Below are 23,349 nucleotides of genomic sequence, written 5' to 3' on the forward strand. Positions count from 1 at the left end.
GAGGCCCGACACTCGCCCTCCGCGCTTGGCTACCGCTTTGACCTCTTACAGAATATCTGGGATGTAGGCAGCGGTGGTCCCACACCGCCACAGGGAGCCAGGAAGAAGATAATTGCTGTTTTCTTTGCCTTCTGAAATTTAAAGGGCAGTCGTCCCCCTAACCCACCCCACCGCACGCACAAACTTTGTCTGACTAGGCCAGAGGAAAACCTAGGTGTGAAGCTGTGTTGCTGAGTCACATTCTTAACTACAGACTATTTTCACACACTTGCTGCAGACAAGTGGCAGTACCTAGCAGGGATATCTCTGGCCAATATCATTGGCAGGAGAAGATACTTTTTTTTTTTTTTTTAATTAAATCAAGATCAGAGTCGCTGTCTACCACAGATGTGGTTTACTATGAGGAATGTGCTTGGTTCTTGGGCTTCTGGATTTCTCACTTCCATTTGACACCACTCCCTTTTCCTTGAAACTTTCCACTCTTGGTTTGAGTAGCTTCCTCTCTGGTTCTCATCCTGACTCTCTGCCTGCCCTTTCTCACATCCTTCTCTAGCTGTCAACACACACGTGGAGTCACTGGTACTTCAGAGGAATATCACTGACTGAGTCCTCTTCTCCTAGGCCCCCAAAACTGCACTGAGAGCTCATGTTCTGTGTAGGCTAATGGAAGTTGAACCCCAACTCCATCACTTGTTAGATAGGTGGCTTGTAAACCTCACTTTCCTAATCTGTAAAGTGGGGATATTGACACCTACCTCACAGAGTTGTTACGTGAATTAGATGACACAGTAGTTCATGGAAGTGCCTGATTCAGGAGTCCTGGTTCATTCAGTTAGACCAAGCTTTCAGCCAGTGTAAAGGTGCTGAAATGGAAGCTTGCTTGATATGCTCTAGGATAGGCATGGAGGCTTGTGTGTCTGGAGTGGAGGGAACAAAGAGGCAAAAAGGTTTCAGGAGACCAAATTGTGTAAGAATTTTAACCCTGAGTGTGAAAGACAGCTAACTAGCTATTAGAGCAAGTTATTTTGAGCATGCAGCAACTTGCAGATTTACATTTTAAACATGATCACCCTGGCTGCTCTGTTGAGAGTAGACTGTACGAGAGCAAGGGTGGAAGCAGGGAAACTGTCAAGGGACTAAGATGGTAGCAGTGGAGGTGGTGAGAAGTGATCATGAACCTGGAATATATTTTTGAGATAGAGCCACCAGGGTTTGATGGTAGATTGGATGTTGGGTGTAACACCATGAAAGTTGGTTGACTCCCAAGAGTTTGGGGCTTGAGCAACAGGAAGGATGATATTCCCATTTACTGAGATGGTGAAGACTGTAAAGGAGCAGCTTTCAGGGGAAAGATGAGAATGGTTTTGGATTTTGACTAGTTAAGTTTGAAATGCCTAAGAGTAGTCATGAGACTAGGTGAGCTAACAAAGAAATGAGTGTGGACTGAGAGAAAAGTCTCAAAGACTTAGCCTTGAAACATGCCAGCATTAAGAGGTTGGGGAATTGAGAGCACCAGCAAAGGAGACTAAGGAAGGGCCACTAGGGTAGGATGAAAACTAAGAGAATGTGGTGTTATGAGAGTTGCATGGAGAAGGGTGTAGACCAACTGGGTCAGGTGCTGGTGGTGAGTCAGATAAGATGAGGACTGAGAATTAACCATTGGATTTATCAACATGATAAATCCAATGGTTAATTGAGAGGACTTGTTTTGGTGGATTGGGGGGAGAATAGTGCAACAAAGAGAGAATGGGAAGATAGGTAATGTTTGTTCTCCTTTCTCTCAATAAATGCCATTCATTCAACATCTTTACTGAGTGCTTTTTACGTGCCATGCACTGTTCTAGGTGCTAGAAATATAGTGGAGAACAAAGTCTTTTTCTTCATGAAGTTTGCATTCCAATGGGGAAGTCAGACAATAATTGAGTAAATCAAAAAATAAATAATTTTAGATAGTGTTAAGTTTTATGAAAGAAATAAAATAAGTGTTGGCAAACTTTTTCTTTAAGGAGGCAGATGGTAAATATATAGCTGTATCGTCTCTGATGAAGCTACTCAACCCTGCCATGATAGTTTGAAAGCAGCCATTGACAATAAGTAAATGAATGGGCAGAGCTGTGTTCCAATAAAATCTTATTTATGAAACCAGTCAGTGGATCAAGTTGGCCCTTGGTCTTAGTTTTCTGAGCCCTGCTATAGACAGTGATTGGGGGTAGAGGTGATACTATCTCTATTTAACCTGCAAAGACATTTCTATTTTTTTTTCTCTCCTTGTTGCCTATTTTTCTCTTGTTAAAAGTTCTGCTTGAAATTACGCACCCTGAATTTGCAGTGGTTTTTCTTTCTCCCATAAGCTATGTTAGATTATCTAATAGATATACTTTTGTAAAAATAATATTTTTTTCTCTTGCTTCCCTCGGGGCAGTACTGTTCCTGGCACATGTCTAAATGAGAAATTGCATTGTGTTTTGTTATTCTTTTGAACTTTCATGCCAAAGAGTGGTTCTCAAACTCTTTTTGCCAATTTTTGAGTTAAGGATAAACCACACAACATGGACCCTGCTTTCTTCTGGTTGCTACCAAAGGAAAACAATTCCACCACAAAATATCACTACATTTGATGAGACGTTTGACGAGAAAAATGGCATTGCTTTTTTTTAAAGTTTTTTTTTTTTTTTTAATTTTATTTATTTATTTATTTTATGGCTGTGTTGGGTCTTCGTTGCTGTGCATGGGCTTTCGCCAGTTGCGGCAAGCGGGGGCCACTCTTCATCACGGTGCGCGGGCCTCTCACTGTCACGGCCTCTCTTGTTGCGGAGCACAGGCTCCAGACGCGCAGGCTCAGTAGTTGTGGCTCACGGGCCGAGTTGCCCCGCGGCATGTGGGATCCTCCCAGACCAGGGCTCGAACCCGTGTCCCCTGCATTGGCAGGCAGACTCTCAACCACTGCGCCACCAGGGAAGCCCCTGGCATTGCTTTTAATGGTATAGTACTGTGGTAATGAATGGCTCATGTTTAATTAAATGCCTTGGCCATGATGTTCAACCAAAGCTTTGAGATGATCCAGGAGAGCATAGTGGTTAAGAGCATTTGAATGCCTGACTTGAGCTAGGCAGCCTGGGCCGGAATCCTGGCATAAACTTCAGGATTTGGTATAAACTCCAGAGCTGCCTGGAGTAATTAGTTGTGGCTTCTCCCCAAAAGATTGTTGGGTCATTGTTTAAGATGTTGGTTTACAACCTTTTTGAGTTGACATGTTTCTTGTTTGCTTATTCACTTCTTTCCAGGTTCTACACTTTCTCACCCCAAGTGTGGTGTTATGTGCGTGCACACACACACACACACACACACACACACTTTAAAAATTAAAATAAACAGATTAGTGATTTTGAGTGTTTTATGCTTCACTTTGGTATAAGTGCAGATAATCTCAAGTATCTGAAAATCAGAATTGTGCTGTTTCAGGAGAATGCTTTATCTCCAGTTGATGACTATTGTCTGATACAATTAATGGCCTCGCATGTAAATACTTCTCAAAATTTTGAGTATAATTAGGTTTATAATTTTATATTTTTGGTTCTCAGATTAGCTTCCAAAGATAGATTTTATTTGTAGAAGTGTACATTTGTAATTAAAAGAGATTTTATTAGTCTAGAATTTGAAAAGTGAGATTGGTTGGAATTGTCTAGGGGGTTTAGATGCCAAAACAGACTTTGGAATTGTAATGATAATTATTAATCAGTAACTTTCAGGGGTCTTCTTTTTTCCCTATTGTTTATTTAAAAATTAAAAAAAAATTTTAATTGCATAATTTGTTTTAAAAGACTTACATTTCATTGAATAAATACCATTAAAAAATTCAAGTCATACAGAAATATGAAAGAGTTCTCCTTTCTCCTTCCACTCTACCTATTATTGTGCTGTGACTCAAAGCCCAGACATACCTCTCCTTAGAACTGTGTAAGAAGGCTTATTCAGAGCACTTTTCTCCAGTTGGTATCAAAAGAGAAAATTAGGCCCAACTATCTGACTTTGTAGCTCATACACTTAACATTACAGTGGACTTTTTACCATATAGACTCACTACCTGCCTTTTAGAAGTAGAAACCAAGTAGAACTTGTTGATTTTCTGTACAAGGCCTTCTGGATATAAAGGTCATCAGTGGAAAAGTCCCTGTCCTCAGGAAGCTCTTCTTAGGTGTATAGTGGTGGTGTGGATAAGACCCCTGGTGGTACCTAGGAAGAAGTGGTGGGCTGCCCTGTGAAGATAATGGGAAGCCCCCAAGGTTGACATATTACCAAGATTGTGCACAGTGGAAAGAGGTAAAGAAAATCAGCCCACCCATAGGAAAAGGGAATGTTACTGTGTGGCCCAAAACATCAGATACCCACTATATCATGTTGTTAAAAAGACTTCAAAAATCATTGGCTTTTTAGTATAAAATATTCTATCATATGGGTATCCCATAATTTATGGACACTTGCATTGTTTCTAGCTTTTCACTGTGGTAAATATTTAGTTTAAATGTTAATGTGACCTCCCAGCACTCCATTATGAAGAAACTATGGGATTGCTTGGTTAAGCGACTTTCCTAATGTCACTCATTGATTTATAGATTAGAAACAAAACCCTAAATTTTCAGATTCAGTTTAGTTAGCTCTGATTCTGATTTGTTAAATGCCAACAACCTCACAGGGTTCTGTGGATATTAATAAAATAACTTAATTAAAACAGCTTTTTTACTATGACGCATAATAGGGGCCCAATAAGTGAAAGCCGTTAATCATTTTGTCCACAACTATGTTTTCTAATTTTCTGTGCATCCTAACTTGTTTGAGTTAGTTAATTTAATATTAGATTTAATAATAATATTTAGTACTTATAGAATTCCCTATCTTCTCACATCTGTTAACAACTTTGATAGGCAGGCAATATAACAAGTGGTTAAAAGTATGGCCTCTGAAACCAGACTGCCTGAGTTCAAATCCCAGCTTTGCCACTTATCACATGTGTGACCTTGGGCATGTCTCTCAATCTCTCTTGCCTCAGTTTCCTCATCTATAAACTGGGGAAGATAATAGTACTCACTTCATAGGGTTGTTTCCGAGGCTCTTAGACAAGTATCTTTATTCTCATATAGAGACAGGAAAATGGAAACAGGTATGTTAAGTGTTTTTGCCAAGATTACCAGTAAGTTATTTGGTTATAGGCCTGGGGCAAGAACCCAGGTCTCCCTTCTCTGCTACTCTTCTGTTGCTATGCCTAGCTGCCTGTTCCTTCATACTTCTTGTCTCTTTTCCCCATCCCTTTGTTTAATTCAAAACTAGCCCCTGAATATCTTTAGATTTTCAGAAAAAAGTGGCATTAAATATTACATATACACATGTATAATCAAACTGGAGGCACTTGGAAATTAATTGTTCATCAGGAGCACTTTAAACCACATATCTAAAAATTTAAATGTTCAGTTCTTTTTGGAAGGGTTTTCTTTTCCACAGCTGGCTCATCCAGACCCATAGTTTGAATCTAATCAGATTCTCATAGAATTAACTTAGGTTAGTATACATTTGAGGGCGTTGTACTCCTTTGGTTTAGAAACCTTCAAAGGAGGTAATTAGAAAAAGTCTTCATTGTCTTTACTTCCTTGCTGTCTTATTTCATTTAGGCTTCCACTAAATTATGATTGAATTATTATTATAGCTTTTAATCTTTACGACTTCTTTGCCTCACTGCTCATCATCCAAAATATATCTTGATATCTTGATAAACTTTTTTTCAAGACTTAGTTTTTTAGAACAATTTTAGGTTCACAGCAAAATTGAGAGGAAGGTACAGAGATTTCCCATGTATCCTCTGGGCACCCCCCCTCCCAGCACCCCGCTCCGGCCAATGCACAGCCTCCCTCATTATCAATATCCCCCACCAGAGTGGTACGTTTGTTACAAATGATGAACCTACATTGGAACATCATAATCACCCAAAGTCCATAGTTTATATTAGGATTCATTCTTGGTATTGTACATTCTGTGGGTTTGGATAAATTTTGTAATGACATGTATCCACAATTACATTATCATATGGACTATTTTCACTGCCCTAAAAGTCCTCTGTGCTCTGCCTGTTCATCTCCCCCCTTCACCCCAATAAGCTTTTTAGCTAATAGGGTCATTTCAGTTCACTTCTCTTAATCTTAAAGGTTCTTACGTAGTCTTGATTGGAATTATTTTTCTAACTTTAATTTGCTTCTTTATGCCTGAGTAGTCTGTGACTTAATTTTTTTAATTGAAGTAGAGTTGGTTTACAATGCCGTGCCAATCTCTACTGTACAGCAGAGTGACTCAGTTATACACATAGAGACGTTCTTTTTTAAATATTCTTTTCCATTATGGTCTATCCCAGGAGACTGCATATAGTTTGCTGTGCTATACAGTAGGACCTTGTAGTTTATCCATTCTAAATGTAATAGTTTGCGTCTACCAACCCCAAATTCCCAGCCCATCCCTCTCCCTTCCCTCCTCCCCCTTGGCAACCACAAATCTGTTCTCTGTGTTTGTGAGTCTGTTTCTGTTTTGTAGATAAGTTCACTTGTGCCATATTTTAGATTCCACATATAAGAGCTATCATATGGTATTTATATGACTTAATCTTTTTAAAGGAACAAATATGGTAGAATAGCTGAAAAAGGGATTTGGAGTAAGACATAACTATCTGTGTCATCTTGGGTCATTTATGTTTTCTTTCTGAACCTGAGTTTTCTGATCTATAAAATGAAAACATAACACTCCAGATCTACCACTGACAGTGTATTTTAGTTGATTTCTTTTTAAAATAATCTTCTGTCCAGTAATGCCATATACTTCATCAGGAGATGCTATACACTGATTTCAGTTGTGCTCCTGTGACTCAACCACCATTTCTGGACTCCTCTGGAAATTGACTTTGGAACTAGCATTGCATTTTTTGGGATAATTTTTCATCCTTCAAGGGTGAAGTAGCATTTTGGGGATGGTTGAATTTGGTTAGTAGGCCATCATTGTTCGTACTTAAAGGGCATGATACTCTGCTTCTGTATTTATGTGTGTCCCTGTCTGTTATTTCCATAAGATTGCACACGCTTGCAGAACCAAGCCTTGACCAAGTTTACCCTACTGTTTCCTTCTGACTTTGTGGTGTTGAGTACTTCAGTTCAGCACCACGTGTGTTTGTGTCAGCCAAATTAAAAGGTAGACTGGATATTTATTGACTGGGTATTTATGCTGGTGCAGGATCTTTATTGCAGCATGCAGGATCTTTTAGATGTGGCATGCCGGATCTTTTAGTTCTGACATGTAGGATCGAGCTCCCTGACCAGGGATAGAACCCGGGCCCCCTGCATTGGGAACATGGAGTCCTAGCCATTGGACCACCAGGGAAGTCCCTGATTTCTTTCTTTTATAGTTCTTTTTTAGTTCTTCTGGTAGATATCCCTTCTCTGTTTTCCTAGCCACCACTCAAAGTGATTCAAGGCCTTAGTATTTTAAATCAGATGTACTTTGCTAAAGCAATGTTTGTATTTGTGCTCTGGTCTTGCAGGTTGAAAGCTTTTTAAGGTTACTTGGATGGCTCCCTAAAAGGCCTTTGGTGTGTCTTTTAATCAGATACTTGTGTACAAAGGGCCTAATTTAAGATTTTCTGGGTATTTTTCTCCCTGATCTTGTCATTTTCCTAATTTTCACGTCCAGGTGAAATGGTAGCTATTTTATGTTTGTTTTGATTTGCATTTGTTTACTATTTGTTACACTACAAAATTTTATAAATTTTTGGAGGCAGGGTGATTAAGTTAAGAATAAATTTCTTAGTTCACTTGTTAAATATCCAAGGAACATAGAAGAGAGGTGGTAGATGCTATGGGGTAATAGATTCAAAATGCAAATATGTCACCAACCTGCCCATATACAATCTTATGAAATAAAAACAAAATAGAATAAATAGCAAAGGAATAAACACACTCACAAATACTTTAAAATATTTATTTGCTAAGACTAGCAACAGTCCATTGTAAAATACCTAAAATGGGATTCCTGTTTCTAAGGAGCTTATCAAACTTTCTCCTGAAAACTTCCCTTTATAATTAAAAAAAATCTGTATAAAATATTTTTTAAAAAACAGTTACTTCTTAAAAATGTTAATAAGGTGACAGGAAGGTAAGGAACTTCTAGAACTAGAGAATGAGTGAAGTCAGGACCCAGGGTCAAGGAGAGCAGTCTTTGCCCTGTAGGAATTGCTTAGCCAGGTAGACACAAGCTTTAGATTTGTAGCTTCCAGAGATACAGGGAAGAAAAGAAAGAGCCCATTCTGTCCAAGATAAGAAGTCCAGTAGGGGATCACCGAATAAACCTGAAATCCCAAAGGAATGTGCTATAAAGGTAAATGGGAAATAAACTTACTCCTCCCCAGGAAAATCGGCTGTCTCCAACCTTGGCACTAATTTGAGAGAGGAAATCACCACTGACATTTTGAAGCCACAAGTCCTCCCTTAGGTTGCAGCCTGAATTCTCACTATTTGATTGGAAAACCTAAAGTGAGTAACTTAAAGCGATTCCAGGTTGGTGGGTCCCCAGAGTGCCTGGCAGAAATCCTTTCCAGAGGTACTTACCTTTATCAGGTCTAAAAGAAAGCCCCAAAATAAAATTTTAAGGGGAATGAGCAGCTCAATCCAAACTAACGAAACTCACAGAGAAACAAGGCAATGTGAACAAGAACAGTAGACAGGAGCACCAATCAGAAAATGGACTTCTCAGTCACAATCTAAAAAGCTGTTTAGTCTGTATAAGAAAATAAAGTTAGAAAATATGTGCAAAGAACAAGAAACTAAGATTGACCAAGCAGATTTGAAAATTAACCACGTAGAATATTTAGAAATGGAAAGTAAAATAACTGAAATTTAAAAATTGATTGTGTGATAGTCATGGGAACACTAAATATTGATTTAAGCAAAAAATCAAAACTCTTAGAGGGCTGGCACAAGAAGCAGAGGGGAATATGAGAGCTAAATTTTTACCCTCCGTAATAGAAGGTGAATAATGTCTAAAATTGATGAATCAAAAGATACCAGGATATTTTAAAGTTATATAGAGATGTGTAAATTACAAAAGATACAGCTAAAAGAAAATATTTTCCTCTGGGGAGGAAGATTGTATAAAATGGGCAGGAACTACTTATTTTGTCATTTATATTACATGACTTTTTAAACTATGTGCATGCTCTGCTTTGATCAAATAAACATTTAAAATTAAAATATTTAATGCATAGCTATGAATTGATCATTGTTGAAGCTGAGTGATGGATTCAAATTCAAGCGTTTTTATACCATATTAGACACAGCTGAAGATAGAATTAGTGAGCTAAAGGATAATTTAGCTGAAACCTGATTCTCACTTGCAATGATTGTAGTCAGGAAACTGGAATGTTTTCTACATTTTGCTGAGAGAAGATGACTTCCTACCTAGAATGCTATGTCCAGTGAAAAGTTTAAAAACATACGCAAAATAGAGACATTTTCAGGTCATCAAAAGCAGTTTGCCACTAGCAAGATTCTCACTTGGAGAAATTCTAAACCTAATGAATATTTTTAGAATTGATAAGTTAGGAATATATGTTGTAATTACTAGATAGCTTGTAAAAGAATTAGAAACTATATTTATAACTTAAAATTTATTGGAAACTCTAGTCAAATAAGAAAGCAGTAAAGGGCAGAGAAAGCAACATAGAACATGTATGACACATAGCACAAAATAAGATGACAACTGGGAATTCCCTGGTAGTCCAGTGGTTAGGACACCGGGCTTTCACTGCTGTGGCCTGGGTTTGATCCCTGGTCGGGGAACTAGGATCCCACAAGCTGCATGGCATGGCTAAAAAAAAGATGACAACTATAAATCCAAATAAATGTTAATGAACTAAGTGCTTCAGTTAAAAGAGATTGTGCTAGATTGGTTTTAAAAAGGGAAAAATGCTATTTATAAAAGATATGTCTAAAAGAAAAGGATACAGAAAGTTTGAAAGTAAAAATGTGAGAAAAGACATGCTAGACAAATACTAACCCAAAACTGTTAACATCAGATAAAATGGACTTTATAGTAATGTCATTACTAGAGATCAAGAGAATGACATCATAGAGAAAAAGGCTCAGTATGTCAGGAAAATAAAGCAGTTTTAAGTTTGTGTTCATCTAATAGTCTCAATATGTTTAAACCAAAAATTAATGAAACTTTAAGAGGAAATATACCAACCCATCATCGAAGTAGTAGATTTTAATATATCTTTCAGTAATTGATAGAACAAGAAAGGAGGGAAAAAATATAGAAGATTGAATATGTATGTAACAAACTTGACCTAATAGATACATACAGAACATTGTACCCAACAACTGCAAAATACACATTATTTTCAAGCCAAACATGGAAAAGTTATGAAAACTGACCATTTACTGGGCTGTAAAGCAAAACTTAAATTTTGAAAAAGTTTTGAAAAAGTACAGAATGCTTGAAGCACAGTGCAATTAAGCTAGCAACCAGTAACAAAAAGGTAACTTTAAAATATAAATACATATATACATATTTATATAAAGAACATATGTTTGGGAATTAAACACATTACTGAATGATCTATGGGTTAAAGAAGAAGAAATCATAATGGAAATAAGAATGCATTTAAAACTGAGGGATAGCACAGATGGTGCGTACTAAAACTTGTAGCTATACTGAAAATCAGTCATCACTGAAAAAAATTAAAATTCCTAAGTAAGTGGGAAGGCATCCTCTGAATAAGTGGATTGGAGACCAATATTGTTAAGATGGCAGTACACCCTAAAAGGATCTACAGATTCAGTGTACTCCCTATCAAAATTCCAGTTTGCTTTTTTGTAGAAATTGATAAGATGATCGTAAAGTATATATGAAAATGCAAGGGATCTAGAATAGCCAAAAAAATCTTGAAAAAAAAAAAAAAAAGAGGACTCATACTTCCCAATTTCAAAACTTAGTACAGAGCTACAGTAATCAAGAGACTGGTGCTGGCATAAGGATAGACGGGTAGATCAACAACAGAATTGAGAGTCCAAAAAATCTACAAATCTGTGTTCAAGGATACCAAGGAACATCAATGGGGAAAGAACAGTCTCCAATAAATTGTGCAGGGACAACTGGACATCCACATGCAACAAAATGAAGTTGGACCCCTACTTCACACCATACACAAAAATTTACTCAAAATGAACCACAGACCTAAATGTAAGCACTAAAACTACAAAACTCTTAGATGAAAACGTTGGCATAAATCTTTACGACCTTGGATTAGGCAGTGGTTTCTTAGATATAATGCCAAAAGCACAAGTAATAAAAGAAAAAAATATGTAAATTGGACTTGATCAAAATTAAAGCTTTTTGTGCTTCAGATACTATCAAGAAATTGAAGACAACAGAATGGAGAATATATTTGTAAGTCATTTATCTGATACAGCGTCTGGTATCCAGAATATGTAAAGACTGCTTACAACTCAGTAATAGAAAGGCAAATAGCCCAATTAAAAAATGCACAAAGGATATGAATAGACATTTCTCCTGTGAAGTTATATGAGTGGCCAATAAACACATGAAAAAATGCTGGATGGCATTAGTTATCAGAGAAATGCAAATCATAACCACAATGAGATGCTATTTCACACCCACTAGGATGGCTATAATCAGAAAGCACAGGTAATGACAAGTGTTGCAAGGATATGGAGAAATTTGAAACCTTGTTTTGCTGGTGGGAATATAAAATTATGTAGTCACTGTGGAAAACAGTTTTGTAGTTCCTCAAAATGTCAAACATAGAACCATATGACCCAGCAATTCCACTCCTAGAGAATTGAAGACATCCATATGAAAACTTGTTACAGGAATGTTCGTAGCAGCATCTTTCATAAAGCCAAAGAATGGAAACAACCCAAGTCCATCAACAGATGAATGGATAAACAAAATGTGATATATCCATATAATAGAATATTTTTCAACCATAATATAGAACGAAGTTCTGATTCTATAACATGGATGAGCTTTTTTTTTTTTTTTAAATATTTATTTATTTGGCTGTGCTGGGTCTTAGTTGAGACATGTGGTATCTTCGTTGTGGCATGTGGGATCCTTAGTTGAGGCATGTGGGCTCTTAGTTGTGGAGTGTGGGATATAGTTCCCTGACCAGGGATCAAACCTGGGCCCCCTGCATTAGGAGCGTGGAGTCTTAGCCACTGGACCACTAGGGAAGTCCCCGTGGATGAGCCTTGAAAGAAGCCAGCCACAAAAGATCATGTGTTATTTGGTTCCATTTACATGAAATGTGGAGAAGAGGCAAAATAGAGACAGAAAATAGATTAGTGGTTGCCAGGGTGTGGGAGGAAGAGAATGGAGAGTGACTGCTGATGGATATGGGTTTTCTTTTAAGGTGATAAAAATGTTCTGGAGTTAGTAGTGGTGAATGTTGGGCAACTTTGTGAATATATGAAAAACCACTGAGTTGTAAAGAAAAAAACTTGTCAGATACAGCTAAAATACCTCGAGGGAAATGAGTAGCTTTTAAATCAAGTTTGAAAAAGAAGAAAGACTTAAAATCAATGAGCTAAGCATCCATCTCAACAAGTTAGATAAGAATATAAAAATAAATGCAAACAAAGGAAAAGGAAGGTAATAGAGAAGAAATTAGCAAAATAGAAAATATAAACACAAAATGTGCTGACGTGGTATGTTTTCAGTTATTTGTTGAGAATGAAAATTTGGTTATGAAAATAAAACAATATGTGACCACATATTGTTGGTAAAATAATGATCTCACCCACCCCTAACAAAAATCTAAGCCATGGTACAATCATTATTGTCTTAAAGGTGAAGAAATATGCTATATTCCAGTAACTTCCGAACCTACATTTCTATCCTGGAACCTCTGGAACTCCAGATGGATCTGGCTCCCTGCTGGATGTCTTCAAGTAGATGTCTTTGAGGCACTTAAAATACAGCTAATGCAAAGACAATATCTCTTGCCCCAGAATTGCTCCTCCTGCAGTATTTACCATCTCTGTTAATGACAACACTGTCTCCCTGTTTTTTTAAGCCAGAAACCTGGGAGTTGTCCTTGAGTTCTACTTCTTCCAGACTCCCCACATCTGTCCAGTCGGTCACTAGAATAGTCCTTAATATACTTAGTAAAAAGCCTTTGATTGACCTCTGCTTACCCCTAGTCTTTCATTCCCTTTTTGGTTGTGCTCTGTATATTCTGACAATAATAGCCTTTCAGTTTCCAGGATGTTCAGGTCACTTCCAGACTGCCACTTGCTTTTCCTTTCAGCATCCTATTAGATGCCTTTTATCAACTATCTAGTATCCCTGTCACTAAAAAAAAAAAAAAAAAAAAAACCCCAAGCCTCTAATAAATGATTCCCCAAGCCTCTAATAAATGATTCCCCTAAGGTATTAATTATAGGCTATATTTATTTTTCCTAGAGTTATTTGCCTTTTGAAGAGTTTCCTGGAGACGGTAGTGTCCAACCCAAAGGTCATGTGGTGTTTTCAACTGCTTATGTCACACTGGTATAACATCAGCTGAAAGGAATATTAGAAGTGATATGTTAAATAATAATAAAGTTTTTAAATAATGTACTGTTTTTCATGTTAAATGGCATGTTTATAACAGCAGTTCTCAAACTATTTGGTCTCATAATTTCTTTATACTCTTAAAAATTATTGCAGACTCTGAAGAGCTTTTGCTTATGTGGTAATAACTATTGATATTTATTGTATTAGAAATTAAAACTGAGAAATTAAGATATTTATTTGCTAAAAATATTAAACCTGTTACATGTTAACGTAACATTTTTTAAAACTGTATTTTTCTCCCAATAGTAAGAGAGGCAGTGTTTTGTATTTTTGCAAACCTCTCTAATGTTAGACTTAGTAGAAGGTAGCTGGAGCCTTTTATCTGCTTCTGCATTCAGTCTGTTACAATATCACACATCACGGAGCCTCTGGAAAACTTCAGTACACACTGAGAAAATGAGAATGAAAAAGGCAAAAAACGTAGGAATTATGTTGTAGTATTTTTATGAAAATAGCTTTGATCCTGCAGACCCCTGGAAAGGGTTTGGGGACTTTAAAGGATCCCCAGACCATACCTTGAGAATCCCTACGCTATATTTTTCTCTTGTATTCTGATGTCTTTTTTTCAGGTTTTTTTTTTTTTTTTGGCCGCACCGCACTGCATGACTTGTGGGATCTTAGTTCCCCGACTAGGGATCGAACCCGCGCCCTCGGCAGTGAAAGTGCAGAGTCTTTTTTTTTTTTTTGGCTGTGTTAGGTCTTTGTTTTGCTGCGCGCGGGCTTTCTTTAGTTGCGGTGAGCGGGGGCTACTCTTCGTTGCGGTGCGCAGGCTTCTCATTGTCGTGGCTTCTCTTGTGGAGCATGGGCTCTAGGCATGCAGGCTTCAGTAGTTGTGGCTCTCGGGCTCTAGAGCGCAGGCTCAATAGTTGTGGTGCACGGGCTTAGTTGCTCCGCGGCATGTGGGGTCTTCCCGGACCAGGGCTCGAACCCGTGTCCCCTGCATTGGCAGGCAGATTCTTAACCACTGCGCCACCAGGGAAGCCCGAAAGTGCAGAGGCTTAACCACTGGATCGCCACTGATCGCCAGGGTATTCCCCTGATGTCTTTTTGAAAAAAATATTTGCTTTTTCGTCATTTCAAAACTAAAACTAACACGTACTTATTGTTTACAAATAATAATTATACAGAGATGCATCACAAGAGAAATGGAAGCCACCTTTAATTCCTTCCTCTCCTTGTATAGTCCCTGTTAAGAATTTCCCGGATTTTGTGTGTTTGTATTGTGTATACTTTTACAATTAGAAGAGAAAAATGAAGTCACTTATATCTTGATTGCAAAAAGGTTGAGAACTGAGGTAGAACAGTGAACGGTAGAACTTGGAGTTGAAGAGAGCTAGGTTCTAACTCCGCCTCTGCCACTCTGGCTTTAGGCAGACCTCTTAACAACCCTGGCCAAGACTTCTCAGTTCACAGGGGAAGGGTCTGCACTGCTAGGTGATCTCTGAAGGCTTTTCCAGCTCCAGGTGCCAGTGCGGTGTAGGAATTCATTTGCTTTCCCAGCTCCAAATGGTTAAATGCCAGAAGGGGATGGTAGAATGTTGTGACTAAAAATGTTTGGTTTTGGTGAGATACAAGACGGTTGTTTCTCTGGAAATAGAGTCTGTCAAATTGTAATTGTTGTCAACAATAGAACTCCCACTCAGAAGGTTAGAATTCTGTGGGACTCAAAATAATGGGTTGATTTGTGTGCCTCTCTGGCACAACAGTATTGTACCTTGTAGTTACCTTCTCAGTATTTTTTGCCTTCTAATTTTATGTAAGTGAACAGGCAGTTCTAGGGAAAAAAAAACAACACTCAGTATTTATGAAAAGAGGAATTTAATTCAAATTCTGAAAAATCATATGATTGTATAGCTTAGCATAAGACTTGCATATATAATAAATATTTTCCTTCAGGTAACAGCTGCTTACGAAAACAGTCATCTATCTGTGTGTTTGCTTGGTCAGGAGACAAATATAGCAAATCCCCAGTGTACAGAATAGCTATGTTCTAAATTTACCTTTAGCATTTGCAGTACACTTTCTCATAGATATTAAGTTTATTTGTAGGTGGATACAGTCATACATTTATTAACAAGTTCAGGGCTTATGCTATGCCAGGCTCTCTGCTGGGTTTCCAGACTAATCCATAAAAAAAACAATTTTTTTTGACACATAAAATAGGTCCCATATAACTATATTGCCTTTACTTTAAAGCTGATTTTTAGTTCTATATTAGTAAATTTTTAAGTTTTAATTACAACAGTGGTTAAGTGTGTGGACTCTGGAGCCAGACGGACTACGTTCAAATACTGATTCTGCCACCTGCAAAGTGTATGACTTGAGAAAAGTTGCAAAACCTCTTATTATCTTTTTCCTCATCTATAAAATGGAGAGAATAATAGTACTTAGCTCATATGGTTGTTGTGAGGGTTCAGTTTTTTTTAAATTGAGATGTAACTCACATAACAAAATTAACCATTTTAAATTGTACAGTTCAGTGGTATTTAGTCTATTCACAATGTTGTGCAACCATTACCTCTATCTCATTCCAAAGCATTTTGAATAGATAAACAAAATGTCATATTATACATACAAGGGAATTTTACTCTGCCATAAAAAAGAAAGAACTGATACATACAAAGTGGATAAACTTTGAAAACACTGTGCTGAGTGAAAGAAGCCAGACACAAGAGGTCACATCTTGCACGATTGTTTTTATATGAAATGTCCAGAATATGTACATCTATAGAGACAGAAAGCAGATTAGTGGTTGTCAGGGCTGAGCGGAGGGGGAAGTGGGGCATGCCTGCTTAACAGGTACAGGGTTGTCTTGGTGATGAAAATATTCTGGAACATGATACAGGTGGTGGTTACACAATATTATGAATGTACTAAATGTCACTGAATGGTATACTTTCAAGTGGTCGATTTTATGTTATGGGAATTCCACTTCAATTAAAAAAATAATAATAACAAAGCCCCTTGATCACTTAGACTCGCAAAAAAAATCCTTGCAATGAACACCAAGGAGCCTGCTTAACCCTATGGGTTTCTACTCTTCTTTGTGGCCCCAAGGAGGTTCAGCTAATCATTTAAAGGGTACGTGTTATATTTTATTTTTTAATTTTTAAAATATTTTATATTTTAGTTAACAGTTCTAGGTATTTTGTAGTGTGTGGTCTATGCCAGCGTATTGCTGGCAGTGGAAACCCCCATTTCACCCTTACATCTTTAACTCTCACATTTAAACTTAGGTTTTTTTGCCAAAACCTGGAATAAATTCATGTGTGTATGTGTATATCCTCTTCTTAAATAGGGTAAAACTAGTAAGCTTTTTATTTCCTTGCCACTGTGCGCCCCTCCCCCTGCCTGTACTTGTTTACTGCCGCCGGCTTCCAGGAATTGTGGTGTAAAGGTGGCATGGGTTCTGGCAAGATGTGACAGTGGCTAGGTCTGAGGGTTTCTGCCCACCTCAGGCAAGTTCAGGTTTCCATATTCACAGTCACTGCCTGGGATGGGGCCTGCCTGGCTGTGGTGGTCACGGTACCAGCTAGTCAACCGGAAAGTCACCCCAGAGCGCCCTTCTGCTTCCCTGGGCTAGGCCCCACCATTTGCAGTAATCCTGTTTTATTAGTTTTCTATTGCTGTTGTAACAAGTTACCAGATTGAATGGTTTAAAACAACACAAGTTTAATATCCGTAGGTCTGTAGGTCAGAAGTCTGATGCACAGCTCACTGAACTAAAATTAAGGTGTCAACCGGGTCATGTTCCTTTCTGGAGGCCCTTAGGAGAAAATCCATTTCCTTGCTTTTTCTGGCTTCTAGAGGCTGCCCACATTCCTTGGCTAGTGGCCCCTTTGTCCATCTTAAAGCCAGCCATGATGGGTTGAGTCCTCCATTGCCTCACTCCCACGTACTCTTCCACTTTTTATTTTATTTTTTTTGGCTACGTTGGGTCTTGGTTGCTGTGCGAGGGCTTTCTCTAGTGGCAGTGAGCGGGGGCTACTCTTCATTGCGGTGCGCGGGCTTCTCCTTGTGGTGGCTTCACGTTGAAGAGCATGGGCTCTAGGTGCGCGGGTTCAGTAGTTGTGGCTCGTGGGCTCTAGAGCGCAGGTTCAGCAGTTGTGGCACACGGGCGTAGTTGCTCCGCGGCATGTGGGATCTTCCCAGACCAGGGCTCGAACCCGTGCCCCCTGCATTGGCAGGCGGATTCTTAACCACTGCGCCACCAGGGAAGACCTACTCTTCCACTTTTAAGGACCCTTATGATTACGTTAGGCCCACTCAGAAAATCCAGACTAAACTCCCTATTTTAAGATTAGCCAATTAGCAGCCTGCCATGTAATGTAACATGTTCACAAGTACTGTGGTTTAGAATGTGTTCATCTTTCAGGGGGCCATTATTCTGCCTGCCATAGCTATCTTCTGTGCATTTCGGTCTGTGATTTCTTCTTTCAGAACAGCCTCACTCTGCTATTCTTTTAATTTCTGATCCACCATTCAGACCCCTTTTGTTTTTCTGTACAACACTTTTATATATAAATCTTCTCTCTCATAATTAGTGATTGGAATGGGGAGGAGGCAATGGTAGGTTTTCAGTTCACCATCTGGATCCAGTCTTTCCAGTACTAATACATTTTTAAGTGTTTTTTATTTTTACAGATTTGAGTTTTTTATGCTAGTCCTTGAGGAGGTAATAGACTTTTGAGCTCTTTGGACAGACTGTTCTCTTTATCTTGGTGTAAAATGTACTTTAAGGTTTCAAGGTAGGTAGGGCAGGGTCTTCTAAGTTAGGAAACTTCAGGTGTCTATTTAAAGCTGACAGGGAAGAGGGATGGAGGTGATCCAATTGTTTGAAAAAGTAGTTTCCAGGCAGGACTTTTCTGCATAGATGTGCTAGTACCACGTGATAGGAAGTAAAGGCCTTAATAACCTTGATAAGCGTTCTCCAGCTTTCCAGCCCCCATTTTTCTTGGAAATTGCCTGTAAGGTGAGCAAGGATGCCGGAAGAATAGATTTGTAGACTGTAAACCTTTACAGATCCAGTGTTTCTTGAAATGTTAAGTATTATCTGGTTCTTACTAGGAAAGATCATTTATGTGGGAGCCATCTAAATTGTATAAATAACTGAAAGTAGAGTGAATTTAATAAACATTTATTTAAGAATCTATGGTATACAAAGAGATAAATGGATATTCTTACAATCCGGTGGAAGAGTTAGGTTTCACTGCAATATGAGTGCTCTAAGAGACATATAAACAAGTGCTGTGGGAACACGGAGGAACCTGATGGGTAGGGGTGGTAACATTTAATTTGAGTTTCAAAGAGTAACTAATAGGGGACAATACAGTGTTCTCCCTTGTCAAACAGGCTGATCTATTTAAATAGATAAGAGACCTAGCACATTTTTGTTCTTATCTGTAAAGTTGACCTAGTTTCCCATTGTTATCATGATAAAAATATGTATGTTACTGTTATTATATCAGTAGCTTAAAACTTGACCTTATGCCTGAGAATATATACCACTGGGCCTGCATCTAGGTTGAGAACCATAAACCCACCTGGAGATATCATGCATATAATTTTATCCCTAACTGTATACTTGTGGTTTTTATCTGTCATAGGGCCTTATGAATGAAAAGACTGGTTGTTGGCTTCTTTTTTTTTTCCAGTGATAATTTTTGTCGTGTTATCTTGGATAAATTATTTATAGAATTTTTAGCAAAGATATTGTCCCTCTTTTTTAAAACACAAGCAAACAGAACTATTTTAAAGAACAATATGATTCTTAAACCCCTTTTACTTTGTGGTGAATATATTGATTAAGCAGAGAGTATAGAAATACATATCTGTTTGATCACTAGGTTTTTTGGTTTCTGGGAGTATCAGAGGAGAGCATAGGAGCAGTAACTGACAAGTAAAAGGTTAAAAATCCATTTACCTGCTGTCTTTGACATGTGTCCTAGGTTGTAAATCCCTAAGTTTGTCATCTCCAGGGACCCACTACATTTTCTTTTTCAATATCAGAGAGAAAGAGATTTATTCTGGAAAATTAAATATGTCTGTTCAAGTATGTAACTACAGAAGTTTGAACACTAATGATCCCAATAGATAAAAATATTCTGTATATTTGTTCACTGAAAATTTGATCTGATCCATTGATAATAATGAACTTTTGTTCATGTAAAAGTTGTGGCTCATTATTTTTGTGATACTGTAATGGCTAAAGGCTTTTCAAACTTTTCAGGGAAGCATGACAGCAATGACAGTATTTTTTCCCTTGGATACAGCTCGACTTCGACTTCAAGGTAAGTATCTTATTGTCATCATATTCCTGTTCATTTGGTATCAGGAAGCAAACATACTTCTCTACTAAGTTCTAAGTTAACATAGGATTTTCCGTTTCATGAGAAATCTGTTGTCCATTTTCACTAACTTTAAATACTTTTATTTTTGATGTTTGTGAATGAGTCATAGCCTCAGCCATTTTCTAATCTGAGAGACCTGAGTGGGCTTGCATTAGTAATTTTGAATCATTACAGTTCATTCTTATAAACAATACGACTTTTGAAAGGCACAATGTAGAGATTTTTTTTTTTACTGGGGGTAGGTTTTCTGGAAAGAGAACAGAGAATAGGAAACATGGTGGAGCCAAATGCCATTGTCACTGCTCATGTAGGCACGTAGTCCTAGTCTCCCTCTTTCACTTTATAGGGCTATGCGACTTTCTGTAACTCCTGCTTGTTCTTTCCTCAGTATTTTTCAACTTGAAATTATAAACCTGTGCCAGAACTTACATGAAGAGATAAGAGTAAGACTAGCTTTGAATAAACTAATTCCTATATTAAAATCCTTCATGACTACTATTTTTAATTAATTTTAGAGATTTTGGAAAGGTAATAATTTTATATGACTCCAAAACCAAAATACATAAAAAGATAGGCAGTACAGTGAAAAATCTCACTCTAGACTGTCTCCTTTTCTCTCCCCTGTAGATAATGTCTTTATTAGTCTCTCAAAGAGCCCTGAGAGTTTCTTTATGTAGAAAAACAAGCAAATAATATATATTCTCAATTTCCTCTCTTTATTACTCAAAAAGCATACTTTTCACACTGTTGCATATCTTGCATTTTTCACTTAACAGCATTTTTAAAATATCTTTATTGGAGTATAATTGCGTTACAATGGTGTGTTAGTTTCTGCTATACAACAAAGTGAATCAGCTATATGTATACATATATCCCCGTATCCCCTCCCTGTTGAGACTCCCTCCCGCCCTCCCCATCCCACCCCTCTAGGTCGTCACAAAGCATCAAGCTGATCTCCCTGTGCTATGCAGCAGCTTCCCACCAGCCATCCATTTTGCATTTGGTAGTGTATATATGTCAATGCTACTCTCTCACTTCGTCCCAGCTTCCCCTTCCTCCCCATGTCCTCAAGTCCGTTCTCTACGTCTGGGTCTTTACTCCTGCCCTGCCACTAGGTTCATCAGTACCGTTTTTTTAGATTCCATATATGTGTGTTAGCATACGGTATTTGTTTTTCTTTTTCTGACTTACTTCACTCTATATAACAGACTCTAGGTCCATCCACCTCATTACAAATGACTCTATTTTGTTCCTTTTTATGGCTGAGTAATATTCCATTGTATATATATGCCACACCTTTATCCATTCATCTGTCGATGGACATTTAGGTTGTTTCCATGTCCTGGCTACTGTAAATAGTGCTGCAATGAATATTGTGGTACACGTATCTTTTTGAATTATGGTTTTCTCAGGGTATATGCCCAGTAGTGGAATTGCTGGGTCATATGGCAGTTCTATTTTTAGTTTTTTAAGGAACCTCTATACTGTTCTCCATAGTGGCTGTATCAATTTACATTCCCACCAACAGTGCAGGAGGGTTCCCTTTTCTCCACACCCTCTCCAGCATTTATTGTTTCTAGATTTTTTAAAAAATAAATTTAATTAATTAATTTATTTATTTTTGGCTGTGTTGGGTCTTCGTTGCTGCGTGCAGGCTTTCTCTAGTTGTGGCAAGCGGGGGCTACTCTTCGTTGCGGTGCGTGGGCTTCTCATTGTGGTGGCTTCTCGTTGCAGAGCACAGGCTCTAGGTGCACAGGCTTCAGTGGTTGTGGCACACAGGCTCAGTAGTTGTGGCTCGTGGGCTTAGTTGCTCCACAGCATGTGGGGTCTTCCTGGACCAGGGCTCGAACCCACGTCCCCTGCATTGGCAGGCGGATTCTTAACCACTGTGCCACCAGGGAAGTCCCCATATGCTAATTTGTTTCTGTAAGCTCTATGGGATAAATTCCCAGAAGTGGGATTGTTTGATCAAAGGGCAAATGTTTGTAATTTTGATAGTTATTGTTAGATTGCCTTGTACAGGGGTTTCCTAATTTGCCATCCCATGAGCCATACAGGTACCAATTTTAATTCTTAAGAAATCGGTTCATTTTCCTATTATTATGTTCTCAAAATAGTCTTCAGATATGGGTAGGAAATTTGAAGTTAATTAAGGTAGGTTTTGTTTTCATTTAGAATGCCAAAAAAAGCAGAGTTTCCATCTTTTTGAGACCTTTTTTTAGATTAGGGAACAGAGCACAAGGTTAAAACTTTGCAAACTTGAATTTTAATCCCGGCTCTGCTGCCAACTACATGTGTCCTTCACAGCTTTGTGTCTGTAACCTCTTCTCTGAAAGGGAAATAGTAATTTATTTCCTCTCTACTTTATAAGATATTAAGATAAAAAGGAGAATATATAACTTTGAAAAAAAAAACTAGAGAGCCCTATGAAATGTAAGAAATAAATTTCTCCTGTTACATCTTTTACTTTGGAAATTAGGTATTGAATTAAAACGCTTTATGGTTCATGAATAACAGATGAAACCATGGAATCAATAGTAGGGAATTTAGCACATGGGAACACAGGAGGATCATTGAGTTCTGAGGCAAACTAGGGAGCTCAAAGAATAGGGTGAGAGATTGCTCAGGTGAGGTACATGGCATTTCAGTGAAACTTGCTGATACTGAAGATAACAATTCTCAAAGGATTTAGTTTAAACATGTACTCTTTGGTCTTGTAGTTGATGAGAAAAGAAAGTCCAAAACGACACACATGGTGCTCCTGGAGATCATTAAAGAAGAAGGCCTGTGAGTACTACCTTGTTCATCTCTGTTAGGTAGAGCAGCTCATTAGGAGATTCCTGGGCATCCATCCTACCTACAGTCACTTTCTATCCATTCCCAAAGCCTCACAGTGTTGTGAATTTGTAATTGCCTGACTCGTAAGTAGATACATAGTTGTTTTCATTTCCTTAAAGTTCTGTGGTTGACCATTTTGATTCTGGATCATGGAGTCTTACATGAAACCAATGAACAATAAACTGAAAAAGGTAATAGTTGTTTAGCTCATTCCTATCAGATGCATTCAGACCTGTGTACCTTTTTAAAATCTTTTTATTTGGAAATAATTTCAAATTTACAAAAAGTTGCAAAACTAAAATAGTACAAAGAATACCAGTATGTGCTTTAACCAGATTGACCTGTTGTTAACACTCTTCCGTTTGTGCTCATGCTTTCTCCCTCCCTTCCCCACTCCCTCCTTCTTTCTTTACTACGCAGACACATACACACACCACACACAGATTTTTTTCAGAATTAATTTTAGAGTACATTACATACCATACATCAAAGCCCC

General features: G+C 38.0%; 1 protein-coding gene across 3 annotated transcripts in view; it reads left to right on the plus strand.

The window, feature by feature from the left end:
- The window catches only part of SLC25A17 (solute carrier family 25 member 17), a 45,649-nt gene that overhangs the window by 691 nt on the left and 21,609 nt on the right, over nucleotides 1–23,349 (plus strand). For all 3 annotated transcript variants that reach the window (XM_057556288.1, XM_057556287.1, XM_007189102.3), the window contains exons 2-3: nucleotides 19,895–19,955; nucleotides 22,736–22,802. In XM_057556288.1, coding sequence (XP_057412271.1) covers nucleotides 19,895–19,955; nucleotides 22,736–22,802 — 128 coding nt within the window. The remainder of the gene's footprint in view (nucleotides 1–19,894; nucleotides 19,956–22,735; nucleotides 22,803–23,349) is intronic.

The sequence above is a fragment of the Balaenoptera acutorostrata genome, chromosome 11 (genome assembly GCF_949987535.1).
Source record: "Balaenoptera acutorostrata chromosome 11, mBalAcu1.1, whole genome shotgun sequence".
Taxonomy (NCBI): Eukaryota; Metazoa; Chordata; class Mammalia; order Artiodactyla; family Balaenopteridae; genus Balaenoptera; species Balaenoptera acutorostrata.